The sequence below is a fragment of the Balaenoptera musculus genome, chromosome 1 (assembly GCF_009873245.2).
Source record: "Balaenoptera musculus isolate JJ_BM4_2016_0621 chromosome 1, mBalMus1.pri.v3, whole genome shotgun sequence".
Taxonomy (NCBI): Eukaryota; Metazoa; Chordata; class Mammalia; order Artiodactyla; family Balaenopteridae; genus Balaenoptera; species Balaenoptera musculus.
Genome location: NC_045785.1, coordinates 78004636 through 78031522, shown reverse-complemented (window position 1 = coordinate 78031522; position 26887 = coordinate 78004636). Strand labels below are relative to the sequence as shown.

At 35.4% G+C, this 26887-nt stretch overlaps 1 protein-coding gene across 1 annotated transcript in view; it reads right to left on the bottom strand.

The window, feature by feature from the left end:
• Positions 1-14960, bottom strand: part of PKN2 (protein kinase N2) — a 135511-nt gene extending 120551 nt beyond the window's left edge. Inside the window, exon 1 of the mRNA XM_036859939.1 lies at positions 14554-14960. Coding sequence (XP_036715834.1) covers positions 14554-14601 — 48 coding nt within the window. The 5' untranslated portion in view covers positions 14602-14960. The remainder of the gene's footprint in view (positions 1-14553) is intronic.
• Positions 14961-26887: the final 11927 nt, after the last annotated feature.

Here is a 26887-nt window from a genome sequence, read left to right as displayed (position 1 = left end):
TTTTTACAGAAGAAAACATCACATTTGCTGAAAAATAGTTAGCGTAACCCCATTAGGAATCAAGTTGTATTACATTATCCCACTATAGCCAAGAGCTGAGCATTTTACTTCTACAGGATCTAGGTGGACAGAGAATATTGTCTTTTTTAAGAAGGCACAAGGTCAGACAGAGTAAAGTCAAAGCTGAATTGCGAAGTATTGATACTTAGTGTTTTGTTGTTTGGTTTGGTTTGGTTTTAGGCACTGGCAATAGAGCTGGCCTTGAGCGAGTCACATATTGAGCAACAAGAAAAACAGAACCCAGAAATACATTCAGTTAACTGTATAGCTATTTTCACCTTCCTTAGAAGATAAGATGAACTCTATTTTAGTGGTAGGGTATAATAAAAGTACAGTTCTCAGATTGTAAAGAGCATAGCAAGGAAAAACTAGGGTAGGGATGAGAATACTACCACTAATAAGAAATTACTTAGGCACAAGAAAGGAGGATAAAATTAATGTAGGTAACAAAAACAAATAGATCATCCTTTTTCTCACAAATCTATCTGAATGTATTCAGGCCCAAATGCTATGATCAGTAGAAGTGTTAACACGTTACAACAAAATATTTTAGGAAAGTTATTAGATGCTCAAGTGGAAAAGGGCTTATAAAATGAAGTTTATTCTAAGGTGTTTTAAAAACGTTTTTATTTAAAGCAGTTTATTACTGTAAGATATTTGCCCCCACAAACAAACTAGAAATAAGGGCAGACTAAATTTTAACAGAGAGATATATATTATTCCTTTAAAAGATATAAAATGAGTAATTTTTCAGTGCACTAATATGTCTCATGCACATAAAATACCTTGCAAGTCGATATTGTGGGTAACATGACTGGCCTATTTTAACATATATAATTTATAAATATAGAAAACATCATTCAACTTCATTAGTAATAAATTCTTTAAATGATTTTTAAATTATGTATAAACTTTAAACCATGATAAACTCTCCAGAAGTTACACACTACTACTGCTGGAATCACTATACCTCTACAGTATTTTTATGTTATAAAAATTCTACAAAGGACTTTGATACTACCGTGAATACTCACAACTAGGTGGCAAACTATATATTTACTGCCTTTATAGTTGTTCTGTTCTCTTGAAAAAAAAAATGACATTCAATTTTACAATAGCTTTAAAAATGTTAACCATTTTTTAAGCATAGTAAAGAAAAAGATTACAACTTTAAAAGTTAATAAAACTAGAATTGTATAGAGTACTAAAATGAGGGATAGGAGTCAGAAAATAACGGTTTAGGTTAAAGCAGGCATTGGCTGAGTAAACATGAACACCTGTAAACTGGGTATAATAATTCCTCCCTATGCCTAACTAAAAGGGTCATCTTAAGAATCAACTGAAATAATACATATAAAAGTGCTTTATAACTCAAAAATGCTTCACAAACATAGAGTGATATTGCTATTAGTAATATTACTCATATTTTTTCAACATCTTCCTCTTTATTTTGTATGAGGTAACCAACCAACACCAGTTTCATTTCTATAATTACCATTACAGTACAGCAAAATAAAGACTATCTGCCATCTTGCTAACTTCAAAGAAAAGGAAAGGAAAGGTCCACTTTTTTTTTTTTTAAGATTTAGTCAAGTGGTTTTTTTTTAGGGATTTGATAAGTAAGAATTTTACTTTAGATCTGATATTTAAGATTTCCAATCCTTAAACGGACAAACCAAAACTAAGTGTAGAATTTTGTATAGAGTTCTATGAGGTTTTAACACAATGAAAACATATACCAGAACAAAAATTTATAGTAAAATGGACTCTCCTGATGCTGGAGTGCAAAGACAAGGTTTCCATAGCAACAAAATGAAAAGTCAATTATTCTAACCAATAAACAACAAATAATTGGACATTTACTATAACTTACACATCAAAGCTCAAACATATTCTATTAGAGTTGATATTATTTATTAATATTCAGAAGTATATTACCACAAGTCTGTTTCTCCAGTGCTGAAATGTGAGGGACCATTTTGGAATTTGTAGATATATAACCTTAGTTCAAATTTATAAAAAGTCCAAAAGCCTCTAGGAAAGGACAAAATAAGGATCTGAACTTATTTAAACTGCTTCATGAAATCTCTGAATTGTTCTATTGCTCAATATTTACAATGCGTATTTTTTACATGACAAATAACAGACTCTTAAATGAAAGCTCAATCCTAGAAGTTCATCATTTATCAAACTATCATTTTCTTATTATTCTTACACACATAACTTCAGCATACTGATAATTTAAATTAAGACAATCATGGAAATACACACATCTTTCAGATAGCTATCCTCATTATACCCTCTATGAAGCAAAAGAGGAAAGAAAAGAGGGGAAAACAACCTATGAAGTATGATCAGTTCTCTAGATCTCTTATGCCCAACTTCAGCCAGACTGTCAACCACAAAACTTAAATATTTAAAGAAAAATGAAGTAATCCTAAAACATAAACCTGCAGGGGAAGGATTACTGTTTACTATATACCAGGAACTTTATGTACATCATTTAAAAAAATACATCAGGGAAATGCAAATCAAAACCACAATGACATATCACTTCACACCGGTCAGAATGGCTATCATCAAAAGAACACAAATAACAAAAGACAGAAAAAGAAAAATATCATATGATACTGCTTACATGCAGAATCTAAAAAAAAAAAAAAAAAGATACAAATGAACTTATTTACAAAACAGAAACAGACTCACAGACTTAGAGAACTAACTTATGGTTACCAGGGTGGAAAGGTGTGGGGGAGGAAGAGTTAGGGAGTTTGGGATTGACATGTACAAGCTGCTATATTTAAAATGGATAACCAATAAGGACCTACTGTATAGTGCAGAGAACTCTGCTCAATATTATGTAGCAACCTAAATGGGAAAAGAATTTGAAAAAGAATAGATACATGTATATTTATAACTGAATCACTCTGCTGTACACCTGAAACACAACACTGTTAATCAACTATATTCCAACATAAAATAAATTTCAAACAAAAAAACAAATGCTGGCGAGCATGTGGAGAAAAGGGAACCCTCATACACTGTTGGTGGGAATGTAAATTGGTGCAGCCACTGTAGAAAACAGTATGGAGGTTTCTCAAAAAACTAAAAATTGAACTACACATGACCCAGTAACTCCACTCCTGGGTATGTATCCGAAAAAAACAAAAACACTAATTCTAAAAGATGCATACACCCCAGTGTTAATAGCAGCATTATTTACCGTTGCCAAGATATGCAAGCTACCTAAGTGTCCATCCACAGATGAATGGATAAAGAAGCTGTGGTATATATACAATGGACTACTACTCAGCCATAAAAAAGAATGAAATTTTGCCATTTGCAGCAACATGGATAGACTTGGAGGGTATTATGCTAAGTGAAATAAGTCAGACAAAGACAAACACTGTATGATATCACTTACATGTGGAATATAAAAAATACAACAAACTAGTGAATATAACAAAAAAGCAGCAGACTCACTGATATAGAGAACAAATCAGTGGTTACCAGTGGAGAGAGGGGAGGAGGTAAGGGCAATATAGGGGTAGGGGATTAAGAGGTACAAACTATTATGTATAAAATAAACTACAAGGAAATACTGTACAACATAGGGAATATAGCCAATATTTTATAATAACTATAAATGGAGTATAACCTTTAAAAATTGTAAATCACTATATTGTACACCTGTAACTTGCATAATATTGCACATCAACTATACTTCAATTAAAAAAAAAAGCCTTACAATAGCCCTGAGCCAGAAATTATCACCATTTTTATAAGAAAACTTGCCTCATGGAGCTAAATAACCCACCAAGTCAGACAGCTAATTTATGCTAAATATGGGATTTAAACCTAGGTCTGTATGATTTCAAAACTTTACCTACTAGATCGGTGATTTCAACTAGGCCTTAAAATTACTGATCAGTAAATTTCCAAAAAGAAATTTGGCAGATATATATAAGATTACTGATTTATTATTTTGCCAGTTAGAATATAACTATCAATTATTCTAATCATTTCTTAAAAGAGAGTACATTTTGACATCAAGAATGTAAGGATATAAAGAGAAGCAGAAACAGCAAAATCTCAGAATGGAGTACAGTCCACATCTCTACTTATAAACTGGCAACTTTATATAGACATATACAGAATACATACTCATACAACATTGTCCTTAGGGTGAAAATATCATCATGAACAGCACTGGTCCATGACCTACTAGTTGTAACATGCTTAAGTATCTTCAAAAAAAAATGCATACTTTTAAAACTCAACGAGGCTTCCTTTTCTTTACGTACCAAACTAATAATGCATCAAGAATTGATAGGGTCAAGTATCTTTATTGTCACAGGCACTTCTAACTGACAGGCTCATTAGTAGATAAAAGAACACTTCGCCGCTCCTCAAGGCTCCCAAGAGAACAAAAAATTAGATAACTTTTACTGATACAGCAAGAAATAAGTTTTGCTGTTTACAAGTATACCTGTTTTCTAAGGAGGACTGATTCCTTTAATATATAAGGTCTTGTCTGATGAACACTTGAGGAGCTTGGCTCTGCCTTTTGAGAGGAAGAATTTGAGGGAACTGAACTGTTCTTCTTTAGGGAGAGAAGAATTTGGAGTTTTGATGGCAAATAAGAAAGAAAGGATTGAAGAATAGACAGGAAGTTGAGGAGAGAGGAGCCAACCATGGTATATGAAACTGGGTATACTATGGGGGAAAGGACTAAGTGAAATATAAGTATCTTTGCTGAAACCAATTAACTTGTTACATGCCTATAAACATGTGTAGAAACAGAAACCCAGGAAGCAGAGGGTGCCCTGAGAATTTAAGTGCTTCCCACCAGGAAAACAGAAATCTTGGGGAGACTTTGGATTTCCATAGGCCATAAGATTGTGGGTTCAAGCCTATCCTACCTAGAGCTTGAAGGTAAGATTTGTCCTTCAGATCAACTAGCTAGTCATCAAGAATAATCCTAATGAAAAAGCAAACATTGGCATTGTTGAGAGAGAAGGAATGATATAAAATAAGAGATGCTGCACAAAGTGAAAGGCTAGGGTAAGAACCTGAGCAGACAGGAGATAGGGGGTGGTTACTGGAGTGGGGTGAGTCTGGGAAAAGGAGGAGCAGAGAAAAATGCCAAAAGAAGAAAGAGAAACTACAGTATATGGGTTAAGAGGCATTTGTCCTCTCAAGTCAGAGAGCATCTTGGTTCATGCCAATTATGTGACCATGGAGGTTATTTCCTTTAAAGTTTTGCTTTCTTGCCTATAAAGTAGAGATAATAGTACAACTTCAGTAGAATTGTCTTAAGGATTCAGTGAAATAACATCAATATAAATTAGTTATAATTTGTTTTTAATAATATAAAAAATTGCTATTTTTATTATTACTTGCTTCAGTTGTATCTAGACTTTGTTTCTTCTGCCAGTAGAAAATTCTCGGTCTGAGATGAGGAACTAAATTATTACGACTAAAGGTAATAAACTTAATATCATGTACGTGTCAAGTGGCCCTACCCAAAGAAAAACGACGCAATGCTGTTCTGCTCCCTCAAAAAGACCATAACAAAAGCAGGAAAAAAGTTTTAGGTAATAAACTTAAAATCTGGGGACTTTTAGACATGAGCCTGTTATTTATTCAACAGACATTAACAAGTAGCTACTATGTACAAGTTGCTCTGCTAAGGACTAAAAGCGTAAAGGTGAAGGCAGGACATATAGTTCTTTTTGTCAAAGATTTTAAGCATTCAACACAGCAGAGAAAATGAGGTAGGATGCAAACAACTATGGTGCAATACAATGTATGGTAAAAGCCACGAGATAGAAAATATCCTGCGTAAGTTTTGAGGAGACATTATACATGACTAGGGGAAAATAAGAAAAAAAATTAAAAAGCAGATCTAAACTAGGCCCTAAAGAAACATTCCAGTTGAAAAAAATAAAACAATAAAATACAGACAGAATATAGGTGAGGAAAAATCACTAATCATGGTGTGCCTAAAAAATAGGCTGTTTGCATGAAAAGAGTTAAGAATTAAAAGGTATTTTGGGGGGCTTCCCTGGTGGCACAGTGATTAAGAATCGCCTGCCAATGCAGAGGACACGGGTTCGAGCCCTGGTCCGGGAAGATCCCACATGCCGTGGAGCAACTAAGCTCGTGCGCAACAACTACTGAACCTATGCTCTAGAGCCCACAAGCCACAACCACTGAGCCTGCATGCCACAACTACTGAAGCCTGTGTGCCTAGAGCCCATGCTCCGCAACAAGAGAAGCCACTGCAGTGAGAAGCAACGAGGAGCAGCCCCTGATCGCCGCAACCAGAGAAAGCCCACGAGCAGCAATGAAGACCCAATGCAGCCAAAAATAAATAAATTAAAAGAAAAAAGAAAGAAAGAAAGAAAATCCTCCACGGGATTGCCTTTGCACCTGCGTCAAAAACAAATTAAAAAAAAAAAAAAAGGTATTTTGGGGCCACGGCAATGACAGCTTCCAGCTCTGAGCTAAGGAATTAGGACTGTATCTCACAAGCAGTCAGGAGTCACTGAACGCTGCAGACAACTTCTGAATCTAGCAGCTGTACATAGTCTAAACAAAAACAGAATGAGACTGAAGAAGTAGAGGTGGAATATCAAGATATTATAATCATCCAAATGATAATGAGAGCCCAAACTTGGGCAGTGGCAAAGCAATGAATGAATTCAATTTACATAAATAGAAGAATCAACTGAAGAGGCTGAGACAGCAGTCAAATAAAAGTGACCAGCAGATCTTTCTAACACGGGCAACAAGAGAAAGAATGATCACCTTCAGAAATGCAGACAAGTCAGATGTAGTAAACGGGTCATAGAATTAGTCATAGAAATCAGTCATTTATTTATTAAGCATTATTTATTCAAGCATATATCAAGTGTAAGCCATATGTCAGGTGCTAGGGGCATAAAACTGAGTAAGACCTAGTTCCTGTCCTGAAAGTGGGAGATACACATATAATTTAACAGTTAATTGCCATATTGGATGATATATTCAATCACAGGAGCTGCAAAATGAGAAGTAGGCTAATTTGCCAATGGATCAAAATGCTACATGACCAATCACTAAATTTATTTATTTATTAAAAATGTACCTTAAGTAAAAGTCTTCTTGATTATATGATATGAACATATTTATATATTCAACAAATACATTTTTCTTAGTGGAATTTTGAAGAGTGCCCAATTTGTCAAAAGTTTTTTAAGCATACCATCAATAAATTTAACAAAAATTAAATTTAAATTTTTTTTCATCAACAGATATCACAGCAATGGCAAGAACTGCATTTAGGATTCCAGGTGTGTAAATACCAGTAAATTCTGCAAGAGAAGATTATTTTCTATTTTATATCCAGTATTAAATCTGATCAGCTACAGCACTTTATTGATAAGCTATGCATATAACTGAATAACCAATTCATATAATTCTAGACTTGGAATATATTGTCCTTCAAATGAAAGAATAAAATATTAATAATTAGTAATAGTAATAAATTTGCACTGAAAAGATATGGAGTGGGAAAATAAGCAACTGATGAACTATTTACATATATAATTTACACTATTTATTTCTAAATTTACCCTTTGAGTCAAATAACATTTGAGTGCCTAGTATGTGTTAAACAATACAATATTTTATACAACTTCCTATAGTTGTTCCTGTGGATACTTTGTAAATCCATGAGTCATAAACTGTATAACTTTACCCTTTCTATACCAAACCTAGACTAGATATTAAGTGCAGGCTTGCTGATCACAATGATGTAAATGATTTTCAATGTTTGCCAAAAAGGTAAAACACTTAAAACTGTCCCTCCCACAAACCCCCAAAAGAAAGTGAAAAGACAAGTTACAAACTGAGATAAGACATTCACAATACACAAAGGATTTATATGAGGAATATAAAGAACTCTTACAAATCAATTTAAAAAACAGAAAAATAGGCAAGACTCATGAACAGAAATTTCACTGAAGAGGAAACATAAAAGGCCAGTAAACATTAAAAAAAAACATGTTCTACATCAGTGATGATCAGGAAAATGCAAATCAAGACCATTTGATGAGATCACATTTTACAGTCTTCTGATTTGTAAAAATTAAAAGACAATATCAAATGTCAGAAAGGATAGATGACCAAGGGATCTTTTATCTCTTACCTGCTGACAAACTATAAATTGGCACAACCACACTGCAAGCTGGGCATTACCCTGTGAGGCAACAATTCTACATCTGGGTATATAATTAATAGAAACTCTTACATATATGCAATAAGAAAGAACGCACAGAACATCCATAGTCATCGTTCACAATTACAAAAACCAGAAAATAAATAAATGCCCAACAAGGAAGAGTCAGTGGATAAATATCCAAATAACCAATAAGGGGAGAGTTGAATATTTTACTCATTGAAATATCACACAGCAATTAAAATGAGTGATTACAGCAACATACAATAATATGGTTAAATCAGCAATAGTAAGTGAAAAATCAAGTTTGGAGAGATTATATTGAACACAATTATATAAAAACAACTAAAATAAAAGATATAACTTTTAGAATTGTATATCCAACAAAACTAAATGCAAAGAAAGAGAATGAACACAGGACTCAGGATGATGGTTACTTTGGATGACAAGAATGTGGAGGTAGGGGGATGGAATGAAGAAAAACCATGTATAGGTTAAGTTCCTAGCTTTTAGGGGGAGTTGGGGAGTGAGTGGTGGTCCATGGGTGTTTATTACAATGATATATGGATGGATAATGATTAATCCAAACCAGTGTACCTAAGGTTTAATAAAAGGAAAAAAAAATCTGAAAATTTAATGAAATTTGTTCAATGAAAATTCTGAAACAGACAAAACAAGCACCTCCTTAGAGAATCTCTAGGGAAACAACTATAGGAAAGGGAAAACAATATGATTAATTGTAAAATATATGATATTTAGCATACGTATTGGGTGGTAAGTATATTTTATATAATCTAAAATAAATTCTAAATTCTATAATAACAACTTTCCAATAAATTATGATGTTTGTAAGCCAGGGCAGTAAAGCTTCAACCAATTAGAAAAAGTAAACCATTGCCAAGTTCCTAAAATAGATAAATCCTAATAACAGTATATATTATGTAATTCTTGTCTATCAGTTCATCTCTATAACACTGACACCAACAGTTACCTTCAAATCTAAGGTATTTACCCATCAAATACACTCCTCCCAGGCTTTCCTGTTCTTCATTTTTAACAGACAATATTTATGTATATAATGTTACACAAATTTAATTTTTCTGAGATTGTGAAAAACTAAATGTGACAACAGAGCTAGTTTCAAATAAGATTTCATTAGATAAAATTCAGAGAAACTAGACATGTATCAAAATAAATGTTCTCTATTTCTGCTTTTCTAAGATATTAGAAGTTTATTTTTTCATTAGTATGTTTTTCTCAGTCAAGATTTTAAATATCTTTTTAAAGCTTTTAACTAGTTTCGACTTTCTTTGTTGCCAAGTTTGAACTCTGCTGCATATCAAAAGTTATTCATATTAAATGTTACATGATTTCTGTCATACTCTAATTAGAGTAAAATTGGTTTTTGAAATACAGTAGACATTTGACAACTGTTCAACAGAGTACACAGTACTAGAAAATGATGCAAAATTAACTACTCTGTTCAAATATCATATATGCTTCTGGAAGTAACATTATTTTAAGTGATATTCATCTCTCTATTAACTAATCAGAGATGATCGAAAAACATGATCATTTTAGAGCCATCATTTTATAATACCAGTTTCAGCACAAAGACTTACTCAAAATAAAAATATTTTGAGATAAAAAAGTCAATAAAGCTAGTTTGATCCACTTATCTAGAACTAGTGGCAATTTTTTTTTAACCTACAGCTATTTCTATCTTAAAACTCTATGAACCTCATTTCTCTTTACAATTCTAATAAGTAAAATAGGATACAGAAGGGAGGAAAAATATCAAATCAGTGTGTTGTATACCTTAAAATCACACATTGTATGTCAAATATATCTCAATTTTTTTACAAAAGGGAGGAAAAAGAGGAAATGGACTCAAATGCCATGGGACTTACAAGTTGGAAAAGCTCGTCAATTACTCTGATAGAACTATGAGCACCTTCTATTTTCTTTGATGCTTTACTGCATTTTCCATATTTTTCTAGAATACACTTGTATTACATTGATAATTTGAAAAAAAACTGTAAAATGTGTCTTACCCATCTACCTACTTTCTCATGCTACATTCCCCCAACTCATGCTAGTCTTAATCCTCCCAACGCAGACACCTTCTACGTTCCAGTATCACTGCAAAATTAGATGCCATCTCCTAATTTCCCATCAAATGTGTAAAATAAAAGGGTGCTGTATGTAGATATAACTAGTGCAGAAATCCCTTTTGAACTTTTTAAGGGAATATTTTTGGGACAAGGTATTAGAAATGTAAATTAAAGAAAACTAAGTAATTTCTTAAGTCAATGATCATAGTCAACTTTTAACAGTCAAGACATTTCTCATCCTAGGTAACAAATGGAGCCTTCTCATCAAAGTACTGTGTACCTACTCAGTGCCAAACACATAGCTTGGTTACATAGCTTAAAATTTTAAAGCAAAGTTTATTTTATGGACAGTCTACAGAGAAACATGAACTCTTTTGGAAGGTTTTGGGTGAACATTTGACAACTTTCATCAGAAACATTAATTGTTAAATGAAGAAAACCTGCAAAAATGTTATTGTACTGTTATTCTTTGTAGAACGTTATACCTTATTTGCAATAATAAAGCACTGTTAAATTATAGACTACCAAATAAAATGTGGAAATCACTTTTCCTTGTTAGAGAGGAACCTAACAAGTAGTATAAAGTTTATATTAAAGTTAACTCTGGTTAACTACATTTTGGGCCAATTTTTTAAAAGTTCACACATTTACAATATTGGAATGCAAAACATTTATGGGTCCACATATTACAAAATGGTGTAGTCGAAAAGATATAAATCCAAATTCAAACTCAGACTTATATTGTGCACATGAATGACTGACTTAACTATTCCTGAACTTAGTTTCCTGATCTGTAAAATGGAAATAACAACACTCACTTTATTGGATTGTTTTAAAGATTACATAAGGTACACAGGGTACCAAGTACAATGTCTAACATACAGCAGATAATCAAGAAAGGTTATTTGTACTCTCCTCTAGAAAGTGAAAGTCATATCCTGTCATCTTTATGCCCTCCAATATACCTTTGGTAGCTACTCAATAAAGGTTTCTTGAAATGAATCCCTGTAACTTAAGACCAGCTACCTCAACCTTCCACTTGAGCAAGTCACCTCTACCTAAATAAATTCTGCTGAGAATGGAATTCAAGATTCCCAACACTTTATTAGCTATTTTGACGAAGATGAATATGCGATAATCAACATGGTAACTTTATAAGTATGCTACTCAATATTTGGGTCTGCACTCTACAAAATTACTGTTGTAGCCAACATTTTCATTTTGAGATTCTTTATATAGTTTTCATTAACTCAGTTTCCTTGAAAATAAACTTTAATTTCTTTGGCCTCACGAAAGTATCGCACTCATTTTCCCACTACACTTCAAATAAAAAACAAGAGAACTTGACATAACAAGTTAATTACAAGAGATAAAAATTAGAAATTGCCAACTAAGTTTATGTTTTTTAACAGCCTATTTTTATTTTTACCACAGCAAATATTCTTCCTTACACATTGAAGCCTCTAGCCTTCAAAGTTTGTGTATACTTTATTAATGATTCCTTGTTGAATGTCTCCTAAATTACTAACAAGAGTTAGAAACATTACATTATATAGAAATATTACAATAATTAACAAGACTGTGGTTTCAGATTTTCTTTGTCTTTCCACAATCAAAAGTTATTAATAAGCCAATTCCACCTCAAGTAAAGTATTTCAAATTCTGCCATACAATTCGAAAATTAATTTTTTACATGTTGGATATACAATGTTTCTAAATAAATAAGTATCAATTTCATTAAAAGAAGTTGTAACATGTAACTTCCAGAGTGAGAAAAGATATGGCAAAGTAACAATTTCAACTAAACAATTTAAAAACTTGCTACACAAATTACTATTTAATTACTTAAAATCTGTATGGCAGAAAAGCATTAAGAACCTCACATTAAACAACTTTTCAATTTAAATAAATTCAAACAACTTAGAAGGTTTTTAAAAACTGGTTCTCCAAACAAGTTTGATAAATATTTGGTTACTATATTCTAGTTTCATGACCCAATGAAATAATAAAATGTTTGAACAGATGCATATACTTGGTGAAGCAAATTTTATCATGGTTCATCTTGAGTGCTGATATAAATAATATTTTCAATTATTTTAATAAACATGATAAAGTCCAAATGCAATAACTTTTATTAGAATTGGGAGTCAAATACACCAAGAAAAATGTCCTGGATATACATGACAACCTAAAATGTAACACTTATTAAAAACTATTCTTTTTCTGGAGGGGGTTACATTTTAGTTTATTTAAAAGTCTAACTTTAGATTGGACGTTCCCCTAGTTTGGTCCCATTTTTAAAATACTCATATTTAAATATTCCTATTTATTTGACTTGCTTCTTTGTTATTGTAAAAAATGGTCTTATTAAAAGTCCCTAAATGTTATATTTAATATACATGAAAATATATTTTCACATTCAGTACCAAAATAAGAGCTTTTTATGTCAACTTTCTATAAAATACAAATAAGGATGCCAAATACTTTATGATTCTGAAGCCACTCCACTCAAGGAAAAATTCTCCTGTTATTTTCATGGCTTTTTTTCAGTCAGAAGTAAAATATGCTTTTCATATTTCAAGACTAGGCAATGGAAAGCATTTCTGACGTGCCTCAAACTTCATTTCAAAAGCTCACGTAAAGTAATAAAACAATAAATTCCATTCATTTAGCAAATTGGTATGCTGGAAGACTTCCTTAGAAAAGGCTAAGAGTAATTAAAACACTATATAGCAACATGTGCAATAATACGAAATTCAGCCTTGCATTTCCAAAGGATTCCAAATTTGCAAAAGTGCACTGATATACCTTGTTGAAATCTATTTTTATGGAGGAAATATCGAGTATTATAACAATGCCTTCAAGCTTACATCTAACTGCACAATAAACCAAGCTAATATAGGAATTTATCGAAAATACATTTAAACAGCAAAAAACTTAGAAGCAATTGAATTTTGGAATCATCAAGAATGAACACTTCAGAGTGTCTAGATTCAGCCTTCTCAAAAAAATTAACTGCCCAACACACAAAAACGAATGTAAGTAGGCTATTTTTTTTCCTCTTAACTCCCATCTCAATCTTCGAGTAGCTAAAAGACTATATTTAAACAAACCAAAATAAGTTTAAGTCAAAGAACAAGCATGAAACTTTAATCCAGATGTAAACATCTCTGGGATACTCCAAAGTAAAGAAAAATAAACCCAACAAGGTAGCGCACATACCCTGCACATCAAAGAGACCTAAACACCAAAATCGTGCCTACATCATCAAATATTTAGCTGGAAAATGGGAAGAATAATATTGCTACTCAACGTGGACTTTAATTAAGGGATCTATTTTGTTCACATCTTCTGCAAGCATGTGGTGTCCAACATTTTCCCTTAGTCGACTGCTTTGCCGTTTGTAAACAACTTCTGTAGTTCTTTTTTGGTATTCAAACAGGAGGGAAAATGAAAGCCTGAAAAGCATCAGCATCTGAGCTTCCGGATCTGAGCCGGGAATAGCTGAAAAGGGGACCATGTAACTATCACTTGGTAAAAAAGAAATAAAAGGGTTAGCCCTCAAAATAAAAGAAAGAAATCTAGTCACCTAAAGAGGGTTGGTGAAGTGAAGCCAGCATTTGGTGAGACACTTTTTTTTGTTTTTTGTTTTTTCTTTTAAAAAAAAAAAAAAAACTTGTCTGGGGGCTGGAAGTTATGGGGGCGCTCTTTGTGCAGAGTCGGAGGGGAAGGGGAGGGACGAGAAAACAGCTTGGGAGTCATTCAAAGGAGTTTAAGGAGCGGTGTTCGAGGGAAAGGCGGGGCGGGGCCCGGCCCGCAGGAGGTAGGGGGCGCCAGGGGTGTCCGCGGGCGGCTCTGACACCAGGGAAGGGGCGGCGAACTAGCCGCCCCGGGGACCGGGTGAGAGCCGACTCCGGCCGCAGGATGGGGTCCCTCTGGTAGGCAGAGTCAAATTAAATTGGTGGCAGGCCAGGGCTCCGGCGGGGGCAGAGGCTCTGGTTCCAGAAGGAAGCGGCTCCCGAGTGACATCCCCGAGTTTCCTCACTTAGCGGGCTAGGGGCGCGGCGGCCGCACGGCTCCCCTCGGCCCCCTACCCCGCGCCAGACTCTCTCCGTCTGCTCTGCCAGCGCCTCGCGCACGGGCCGCGGCCCTTACCTGCAGCTCCGTGAGCAGAATCTCCCCCCGTTCGGGGTTGGACGCCATTGCGCTCCGCTCTGGACTCCACACCTGGACGCGGCCGCTGCTGGCGGGCGAAGGGAGAAGGCGGGACGGGATCCGGGGTGGGGGGTGAGGAGCGGGGAGAGAAAAAAAAACCTAGGGATTCATGGAGGCGCAGCCCCTGCTGGAGGCGCGGCTTATTTCGCCCGGTTCTTGAAGAGCGGCAGGGAGCCGGGACACTCGTAGCGGGCTCCCCCTCGCCGCCGCCCGCCCGCGCTGGACTCTCTTGCTCAGTCGCTGCCTCAGGGCGACGCCAGGAGCCGCCTCGAACCTCTCGGTGCGGGACTGTGCGGCCGCGGCGGCAGCTCCTCCTGTCGCACCATTTGGCTGTCACCGCGTCGCAAAAGCGGCCTCACTTGGCGGCTGCCAGGGCACGTGACGGCCGCGGCCGCCGCCTCCCGCCGGGCGAAGGAGGTGGGGCGGAGGGGACCCCGAGGGCGGGAGCGGGGCGGGGCGGCTTCCGACCAGGCTCCGCGGCGGGGACTCACATTGGACCCGGCCGGGGTGGAAAGGGGGGAGCGGACGGGGCTCGCGTCTCCTGGGAAGCGGGAAGAGGAAGAAGAAAACACACGCCCGCTTTCCTGCTTCGTTTAACTGCCCCGCCGTGAACGCTAGAAATCGGGAAACTACTCGCTCCTTTTTGTTTTTTTCCCAAGGTCCCTTTCTCTTTGCTTGCCACAGTTCAGGCCTAACGTAAACGGACCCTTTTCTAACCTCCACAACCGAAAGAGTTTCGGGACTCAAACCTGATAGATTATTCCGCAGCCCAAGCTATTAATCTTGCCTTTTGCTCGCACCCACCCTCTGCGCGCCTCTGCGACCAGTAAGGTGCACAGCTGGCGAAAGTGGGGTGTGGTCTGTACTTTTCAAGAAATGTTAGCGGCTCTCGACCTCTGGCAACTCTTAATGCACAGTTTTTTAAAGATACCTTTTCCCAAGCGCTGCACTACTGTGGTTTGGGCTTCAGTATTCCGCTGAGTTTAGAATTTAATTAGTTGGCTTCTTGAATTGTTTTAATTGAATTTAAAGTGAAGGCGGTGGGGCGGGATTAGCCTCGTGAATGGGAAAAAGCCAACTTTCCCGGTTGTAGTAAACATCCCGGTTAACCTATTAGTAACATGTAGCTAAGTAGTCTTAAATTGGGGTTTAAGAAATGACACTATAATATTCAGGAATGTCAACAAAATCTCCAACCCGTAGCTTTTGTTTTGTCTGAGGAGTGAATGCATATTCTAGGCACCTGCTTAACTTTTGATTATTTCAGGCTGAGATGCCATGGCTTTGTTAAAACTACTTAGGGAAAGTGATAGGGATAGTTTAGTTAGATAGCTACTTGAAGAATGGCTTAGTTGGCATACTGCTTAATTAAGTATGCTATCATGAACCTCTTACGCTGCATGTAAAATCTGTTGGGCTGATGCTAGGACTTAAGTTTATCTTTTTACCTTCTAAAGTCTAATGCATTTGTTTGACAAACAAACACTTGTCTAGAGTTCTGTGATCACATTTTCTGAACTCCAATACATGTGATAGAGAATTTTTCTGGTGAGTCTTTCAAAAGTTTAAAAACTTTATATGTTTAATACATAGCCTTGGTTGAAAATGATAATTAAAATATATGCTATAACAACAGTTGGAAAAACCAGGATAAAAATGCCCTCCCTGGCAAGAGCCAGACAGTGTTCTAGACCCTGGAGCTACAGCTAGGATTAAGAAAGAGTCCTTGTCCCTGGAGTGATTGAGTCCTTTGGAGAAACAGACTTGTGTCCAAACAACTGTAGTGCAATTTTAAATGGTAGTCACAAAACGTTAGGGGACCACTGCATTCAGATAGATAGATAGATATACATATATTGTGTGTAATAAAAATACATTACATAAAATTTACCATTTTAACAATTTTAAGTATACAATTCAGTGGCATTAAATGCATGCAGATATATTTTGCTTATTTTTCTTTTGCCTTACTCCAGAATGGATTTGAGATAGCTGACACACATAGTAGGTGCTTAATAATGATGTAATTTAAAAGTACCTATGTAAGGAGTTAGAAATATAGTGAATGAGCATTCTTTTTAAAAATAAATTTAGATATAAGAGAAAGATGTTCACCTTTTAGTACCATGGTATTTTAAAACTAGAAGAGACTTAACATGTTGAGTCCAACGCTTACTATACGTAGAAGAAAATAAGCCATAATTTACTTAACTATTAGGAGCATGGGAACATTATTGCCCTTAGTGGCAGAGATGGAAACTGGAATCTAAATCTCCTAATTGCCAATCCTGTGTTTGTTTAAACTTAAACCATGCTGCTATAAGTACTTTAAAATAGATTAAAAAGTGAACTCAAAGCATTATAGTCTCTCAAATTTTTTACCATAGAAAAAGATTTCAAACTTTACATATTTCTAGTGCTAAATCAAGTGTTAATAGTAATTTTAATTTTATATATCATGCGTAAATGTAAACAACCAGCATAAAAAGTTTTTTAAATTATAGGCATTATTTCTGAGATTAGTTATGTTGGGGAAAGTAGTACAATACAAAAGGGAGCCAAGACAATATAAAACTGCTTGAGAATCTGGAAAATGTGATGGTTTAAACAGTAAATTAGCTTAAGCTGAAAACTACTACCCAGATCACAGTCTATGTTCAGGGGGTGGGGGGTGGTAAGTGCGGGAAAAGAACAAATAATAGGACATGGAATATATTTATCAAAATGAAGCATACTTGAAAAAGTTTTAATGGAAACGTATATCATGTTGATTCAGATGAGCTATATTCAGTCCCTACTTGCAAATGTTTTCAAGGAATCCTAAATATAGTTCACCTCAAGTTATGTTCTAATTTATATTAACAATGAAAAAGAGGAATTTTTTTATTTTACTAATTTCCATGTAAGAAATTAAAGACATAAAATATATCTGAATTGTGTCACTAATTTTGCAGGTAGCTTTTAAAATTTTTCATAGATATTTTAAAGGTCTTTAATAAGTAGAGATGACCAAACATGTAGAAATAGTTTTGTTTGTTTGTTTATTATTATTACTTTTTTTATTTTTGGCTGCACTGGGTCTTTGTTCCTGTGCGTGGGCTTTGTCTAGTTGCAGCGAGCAGGGGCTACTCTTCGTTGCGGTGCGCGGGCTTCTCATTGCGGTGGCTCCTCGTTGCGGAGCACGGGCTCTAGGCACGCAGGCTTCAGTAGTCGTGGCACATGGGCTCAGTAGTTGTGTCTCACGAGCTCTAGAGCACAGGCTCAGTAGTTGTGGCGCACGGGCTTAGTTTCTCTGCGGCATGTGGGATCTTCCCGGACCAGGGATCGAACCCATGTCCCCTGCATTGGCAGGCGGATTCTTAACCTCTGCGCCACCAGGGAAGCCCCTGTTATTGTTGTTTTTGCAAGTTAGTGGGAAGAAAAAAAAAGTAACTCCCTACTCCCAAGGGATAAAAGTAAAGTAGCAGTGGTAATCAAAGTAAGAGACTCCCAAAGGAGAGGCAAACTCAGAGAGACAGTCAGAACTACTTGGTCACCACCTTTTTCTTCCTTAGGAAACCCTTTGCAGGGATGTTCCCTTGTAAGCTCTATGAAGATAATTTTGAGAACAAGATTGTTAAAGTTGAGAACACAGTAGAGTTAAGTTGTAGTGACTATAGCAGATACTTTTAGAGGTGTCTGCTCAGCCCACATTCACTTCTCTGAGAATTACCTCTGTCACCAGAAAAGAAGTCTCTGTAGCCATGTTGATTTGGCTTAATCTAGATCTTTCAGCAAATTATGGGTGGGCCATGATAGAACATGTCCAAGTTTAGCTAACCAGATTATCTCCCCAAGAATTTGAAAATAGAATATTGAAATGCTGGTCAATTGGTGGCCCTAGACCAGCAATGGTGGGAGGGTTATGGTTGTAGGGCTAGAATGGCTATTTTTTGCCATGTGTCCAAACATGCAGAAAAAGCTGTTTTTTGGAAAGAGAAAAGAAGTCCTTCTTTCCTGTCACTGGGAATATAATGGTTATTGAGGCATAGCTGGTCTTTGTCTTGATGGGGCTTATAGTTACTTAAAGAGACATAATGACAAAGAAGGTGAATTCAGGGTACTTTGAACACAGGTCAGGCAATTCTTTCCTAAGTACTTCACACTTATGGTGAGATCTCACTGGTGAGTAAATGTTAACTGGACAAAAAAGGTGTAAAGAACTTTCCAAGGAGAAAGAATAACTTAGATAAATGTTCTAGAATGGGAGGGAGCATCTTATTTAAGTACTGAAAGACCAGTGGGACTATAGCAAAGAAACAGAGCAATAAGCAGGAGCTTATAGACCATGTGTATCAGTTAGGATGGGCTAGGTTATGTTGAGTAACAAATGATTCCAAAAATTCTCAGTGGCCAACAATGAGGTTTCTTTATCTTTCATGCTACATGGCCACCAAGGTTCTGCTCTATGTCATCTTCACTCTGGACTCAGGCTAACAGTGCAGTCTTTATCTGGAATATTGCCACTGTCATGTCAGAAGGAAAAGAAAAGTGGTAAATCACCCACTGGTTCTTAAAGTGTTTGCTCATATTTCTTTCACATTTCATCAGCCAAACTTTTGCTGTGCCTGAAAGCAACAAGGGGCAGGGTTGTATAATCCTCCTACAGAGAGGGACACCACAACGATGGGCACTGAATGTAGGTGAATAGTAATCCAGTTCCACACCATGTTTATGATTTTGATGTTTATCCTAGGAGCAATGGAAAACCATTGAATAAATTTTCCATTTTTTAACAAATCGCTCTGGCTATGGTGGCAACAAGATTAGAAATGGGCAAGAGTAGACTGGGGGAGAGAAATTAGGATTAAATAATGAATAGTACTTTAGACTGCGGTCATGGCATTGGAAATGGAGAGAAGCCAAGAGATATAAAAGATAGGAGGATCTGGTGTTGTGGAAAGAGAAGCAGAGGTGAGAGACTTTGTGGCACCAGGACAGTGGAAGAAATGTAGGCGAATTGGTTCCCAGTGTCTTACCATTTGCTTGCTCCAGTCTTCTGGGAAGTTCAGCTACTCTATTCTCGTATTATGGGGGTTTCCTGTGTTCCCCTAATAAGTCTTTCTTTTTGCTTAAGCTACTGTGTGTGTGTGTGTGTGTGCCCCCCCCCACACACACTCTCTAAAGCAGACGTTAAAACATCAAGCCAAGGTGAGGACCATCAGAGAACGAATGACACCACCATTCTGGCTATAGGGTAGAAGTGGGTAGGACAAGCAACACAAGTTAACTAGTGCTGTCTCCTCTTCCAATGACTCATTTTCTATCCAGTCTACTTATTATTCCCAAAAGATTCTGACACCAGCAAATATACAAATTATAAACAAGTATATATTAAACCTAATATGAACCTCCCCACAGCACTTTGTTGATACATCTATTTGGGCACTTAAATTTCTTCTTTGTCAAGTCATTGTATACAATATTTTTCTCCTGCTAGACTTAAACCCACCTAAAGAGTGTCCATGTGTCTATAGGGCCTAGTATAGTATCTCTTATGTGTAGATATTATGTGTGTAGTTGTGTTTATGTATGTATTACAGAAATATTTTAGGATAACTGTCTGCTAGGTAAGCTTACCGTGAATGCCCAGTTTCATAGCCTCTAAAGTCAAGAGACTCTGTTTCTCCCAATCCAGTTTTGGGGACTCTGACATGTTATTTACACATGCTTGCCTGCTTCTCTGTCCCTCCACAAACACTCCCATAACCACTCCCTACTGTCGATGGCCCTTGTTTCTGCCTATATTGACATGGACCTAAAGCTCAACCTATGACCAGTTATCCCCAATACCAGCTGTTCTCAAGCATTTATTAATTCATTAACTTGGTACCAAAGATTTAAGAGGGGTCACACTATAGGATATGATGACTTTCCCCCTGACGCTTGGTCTACCTCTCTTTTTCCACCCTCAACAGATTAACAAGCAAATCCTGCTCCTTTCCCAGGCTTTTAGAGTTTGACCATACTCATGGTCCTTCTGATTCTCAACTGTTATTCCAAATAAGATTGTTTGGAAATTTCTCCCCCAAATATTGCAATGTCCTCCTGAAAAGGATACCAGAAAATACCATTTTCCTAGCTTGGTACATGACATCAAATGAATGGTAACATTTTGAATTTTATGTATCTGAAGTAATGGAAAACAAATGTTTTAACCACCATTGAGAAGTTAAACTTTTTGTTCTAACCCTCAGGATCCCTTCATACTCTTAAGAATTATTGAAGACCACAAATAACAAATATTGGCAAGGTTGTGGAGAAAAGGGAACCCTTGTGCACTGTTGGTGGGAATGTAAATTGGTGCAGCCACTATGGACAACAGTATGGAGGTCCCTCAAAAAACTAAAAATAGAACTACCATATGATCCAGCAATTCCACTCCTGGGTATCTATCTGAAGAAAATGAACATTAATTTGAAAAGATATATGCACCCCAATGTTCATAGCAACCTAATATGGAAGCAACCTAAGTGTCCATCCACAGGTGAATGAATAAAGAAGAAGTAGTGTGTACACACACACACACACACACACACACACACACACAGTGGAATACTACTCAGCCATAAAAAAGAATGAAATTTTGCCACTTGCAACAACATGGATGAACTCGGAGGGTGTTATGCTAAGTGAAATAAGTCAGACAGATAAAGACAAATACTGTATGATATCACTTATATGTGGAATCTAAAATATAAAACAAACTAGTGAGTATAACAAAAAAGAAACAGACTCACAGATATAGAGAACAAACTAGTGAGTATAACAAAAAAGAAACAGACTCACAGATATAGAGAACAAACTAGTGGTTACGGTGGGGAGAGGGAAGGGGGTGGGACCAGATAGGGGCAGGGGATTAAAAGGTACAAACTACTATGTATAAAATAAACTACAAGGATATATTGCACAGTACAGGGAATATAGACTATTTTATAATATCTATAAATGGAATATAACCTTTAAAAATTGTGAATCACTGTGTTGTAACCTGAAATTTATATAACATTGTAAATCAACTATACCTCAATTAAAAAATTAATGGAGAAAAAATTTAGTCTGCAGACATTCATTTGCCTGTTGCAAAAAAGTAGATGTTTTATGTATTACATATGTATTACATAATTTAAGTAAAATGTACTCTACAATCAGCAAACCAGCTGGTGGTTAACATATAGATTTTTGTTAACTTTTTGTTCTTTTGGAATGTATAAAGTATTCCATAATACATTTTAATAATTAAAAATTAAAATTCTATTGACCAAAAAAAATTATCGAAGACTCTAAAGAGCTTTCGTTTATGTGGGTTATATCTTCTAATGTTTACTGTATTAGAAGTTAAAACTGAAGAGTTTTTAAAGCACAAGAATATACAAGCTCACATTTCATTAGCCATCAGAGTGATGACCTCATCCCATGAACTTAGCCTCTGAAAAACTCTACCTTATGTCTGTGGGAGAATAAAAGTGAAAAAGGTGAGTTACATCTTAATTTTATTATGAAAATAGGTTTGACCTTGCAGACCCCCTTTGAGAAGTGCTGTTCTAACCTATAAGGCTACCTCTGATGATTCTGAATTAGTACAGTTTCTCTGCATGTGTATATGGGAATGTGATTTCTGTGTTTCCAGAGTTTAAGATCTACTACCATGCCAAAATAATTACAAACTTCTGGACTTTTCAAGTGAAACATTGCTGTGGTACATGAAAAATGTGTCTGTCCTTGTCAAAATGAAAGAGGAATATAGTATGAAAAAATTTGTGTAAATCATGACAGTTTTACTACTGGCACTTCCTCTAGAGAAAAACTCTTCTGCAACTGTAAAATGCCAATAAAAATTAATGGATACAAAGAATGTAGTATCAGTCATACCAAACATTTTAAAGGGTTTGGGAGGTGAACACCAGGGAGGTGGCTTTCCCTACCATCATTCCAGCTATTATTGAATAATGTGCATCTACTCTCTGAATTAGAGTAAAGCTAAACTTTTAACAAAGAGACACAACACTGTGGTTTAAAGAACACCGAAATTTGTTACTCCCTCACACACAAGGACTGCACAAGGTAAGAAATCCAAGTTATCAGACTGGCTGTGCACCGTGAGGCCATCCAGAGATTCAGGGGCTTTCTGTTCTACTTCTCTGCCATCCACCATGGCATTATTCTTAACTGCATCGTTGAAGCTGGGTCAAGCAACTCCACAATCTACCTTGCAGGAAGGAAAAGAGAGCATGAGGGATGATTTGTCCTGTGTTTTAAGGCCCAGGCTCAAAATTAGCACATATCATTTCTGCTTCCATTCCATTTGAGAATGTAAGCATTTGACCACACAGCCCCAAATGAGGATGAGAAGTGTACTTTCTAACTAGTCATGGGCCAAGCCACAACTCTTTTACTGAAGAAGAGGAACAAGTTGGATGTTGATGGACAATTCACAGTATCCATCACATAGACTTTCTAGTCAATGATTTTTTGTAATCAGCAAAGTGTTCTACTTCTCAGGCTTTAAAATGCAAGCTCCATATCTGTAACTATCAGATTCTTTAGTCAGTCACTAGAGTAAGTATATATTGTGTCAGTTAAAAAAAAAAACCCATAAATTCTTTCACACTTATAACATGTGTTACTATGTTAAAACACTTGCTCTCTTAGGATACTCCCTCTTAGTCTGAGCTTTCTTAGAACCCAGCCACCATTCTGTGAGAAGCCAAAGCCTCACCGAAAGGCTATATGTAGGTATTCTGGTCAATAGTCCCAGCTAAGCCCAGCCTTCAAATCATTTCAGCCCAGACACCAGACAGGTGAGTGAAGAAACCATTTTGGTAACAAATCTTGTCTCAGCTATTCCAGCCCCTATTTGTTCAAGTCACCAGCTGTTAGAATCATCTTATTTGAGGCCATAGATATTATGGGAAGAGACAATCCCTGCTATGCCCTGTCCAAATTTCTGAATTTATAATTTGTGAGCATAATAAAATTATTTGTTTGTTTTAGGGGTGGGGGAGCAATAGATATACATGGCAATAGATAATTGGAACATACATTTCAAGCTGGATATTTAGATTAAGTCTTCTTCTCAAACTTCCCATTGATAGAATTTTTCTGAAATATTTAGTTTACCTTCTCTAATCAGTTAAAAACAAAGTTTAGCTTGTATATAATTCATTCACTTATTTGACAATATTTATGAAGTATCTACAACTTACTGGGGTTATATCTGTAAGCCACACACCTTAAGACCTTGTTATATTCACTCTTATGTTTCCCAAGTAGATTTTAAGCTTCTTGAGTGAAAAAAAATTAATATATATCAGACTTCTGTAATCGCCACAGCATCTAGTATATGTAAAGCTCATTATGAGTAGAAAGTACTTGATAAGAACTTGTTTGATCTATAAGAATTTTTAAAATTTATAATAGGAGTGTATATATGTACTCATTCTTCATGTTCATACCTATAGTTTAGTCAGGTATGGCTGAAGAGATGTGTATTTTCTAATTAAAAATAAGAACTGCTAGTTATAAGTACTTATGAATTATAAAAATGACTTTAAAATATGTCACTTTATAAGGATTCTTATGAAGGGTTTCCTATTAAAGATGCTATTTTGGAAAAGAGTATGTATTGCAGTCATTTGCATATTTATTTTTACATGCTGGCAATTCACATGATCTGTGTATTGCTTTTACAGTTTAACTGTAAGCTTCTCGCCGAATGAAATTTTATTTTTAAAGTATCTTATCACCACACACACATACACAAGCAGTTTGAATGGTGTAAAATATAAGATCCACATTTCAATTGCTTTACTCTGTTGCCTATCACAACTAGAGCTTCCTAAAGTTCTCTTTATTAGAACAAAATGTCGATGATTCAAATACCATGCTTCAGCTGCCTTCATCATTTGAATGAGATAAGCTCTCAGCAAGATGTATTCAGGACACTATGGTTCAAACTGTGTTATCCTGCTATAAAGCAATCTGCTAAACATTTCTGAAGCATTTTAGACCACTGTGACTTAGTTGCAAACAATGTGGGCACTTAATCTATTGATTTGAAATTGGGGCTGCAGAGAAAATATTCTCACGATTTCATTTGCTACATAGAAAAACACTTCCTATTTTTTACGTGCTAAGAATGGAAAGCTATTCAGAACTATTTATATTAAAACAAAGAATGAAAATGACTGACCTTATAAATTAGGTTTTTATCAAAGTTTGTAGTAATGGAGATACAATGATATTATACAACCTATTTTAGGTATAAACATATTTTAAGGGCTTTTACTCAAAAGAACATGACATACTTTAAATTTTTTTCCAGGTTATATTTGTCTTAGTATAAATACTTCTTAAATAGTGGTAAATGGCTTACCTATAGTATCAATATCCTTTTTCACTGTTTTCTTATGCTGATAACATCTGTACTTGGAGTAATTATTCATCTAAGAAATGCATGTCTTCCTGACTTGAAACACATTTCATAAACAATTCTCTGTACTGAGACAGTTAATAAAATGTTACATTAATCAATTACATTATAACCTTTGATACTGATCAAACCATATTAAAATTTGAAATTCACTATAATATATTCATCAATATATGAATAAAGACAAAGGAATATAGATACGTAGAGGAGATACATAAGGGGAAATAAATGCTCATTTTTTACTTTTTTCAGTTATTTAAAAGATATTATTTAGGTTATGACTATATTTTATAGCTCACTGTGTAGACATCATTCGGGTATAACTATACAATGATAAAAATTAGTTATATTTGTTTAATAAAAGCAGCAGATAAGCTAGATTTTATTTTCAACTTCTTGTTTTGGCATTATATGAGTATAGCTAACAGAATAATAAAGCAAATAACTTTTTATAACCTATTGATTATTTAGCAGATTTTTTGTTACCTCAAATTTTCACTTTTGAACTGTCATTCTAAAACTATCAACCTTCTAATACATCTTTCTCCTCCCACTGCCTTGTGATATAGATTAACAATGCCAGTAATGACAGCTCTGAGTGAATCATTTTTCATTAGCACCTGTTTTACTTGCCCTAGGTACCAAGTGAAAGGTGATTTCAGTTTGGACCTTCTCCTATCCCTTAAATTCATTTAAAAAGAATTTAAATTTCTTAGCTATAATAATACATTCAATTCATTTGTTTTTCTTTGAAAAGTAAATGAGGCCAGAAGCTATAAAAACTTTTATGAAAAACAAAGCTAAAAAAATATTGAAGATTTGATTTGTTATCTATATGCAGTTCATATAGAACATCCTTTGTCTAAGGCAGTGTTAATTGATGAAAGATAGGACATTCCTGAGAAAGATTTGAAGTGAGATAGTCAGGGTTTTCTACATATTCATTCCTTCTACACTTGCTGTGATATCGATGTGTCTCTTTGATGGAGATGGCTTGTAGACAAATTGTAGTTATATCTATAAGTGGCAAAATATGCTTTTCAATATACCATCATTTTTTTCCCCTGACATAGACCCCCTGCCCTCCCCTACTCACCTCCTTCTTTGCCTCACATGGTTAGAAATTAGTTGCAATGGATTGGTGAAGTAAGACATGTAGAATAAGCGTAATATCCCACAGCTACAGCATCAGTTCATTTCAGGGTTTGGATTTTTTTTTTGTCCATATATATACTTTAAAAAATTTATTAATTCTAAAGTGTTTTGTACATAACCTATCCCAAGAGAATAATCCTAACCTTAAAATTTCCAAAAGAAAATAATCCATCTGTTCCCCATAAATTACAATCTTAAAATTCTTCCTTTTGTCAAATCTACACATTTTTTTCAGTCAAATTGTCAGTTCTCCATTCTCAACTTGAAAAATAGAATAACTATCTGATTTTTACATTTAGCAATTGAAAACAAAAGAAATAATTTACAGATATATGCATATATTAGAATTAAATTAATTGGATGACTTATTCAACTCTCTGCCCAGCAATTGTCAATCTGTTTACATGTGATCCAAATTTAATTTTCTTAAATATCAAAGGAATGTATTAGGGTCCCATTTGCTTCTTAATTTGAATTATCCTGTGGACCTTATCAATATGACCAGACAAACTGCAGAAATGAAAATTCTTCCTTTTCATTTCAGACAGGCAGATTTTGAGTTCTAGCTTTAGTTCAAATTGCCCCTACAATTTTATTGTTATTGTTTTTACATGACTGTGTTGCACTGTTTTGTATTTCTCTGTGTGA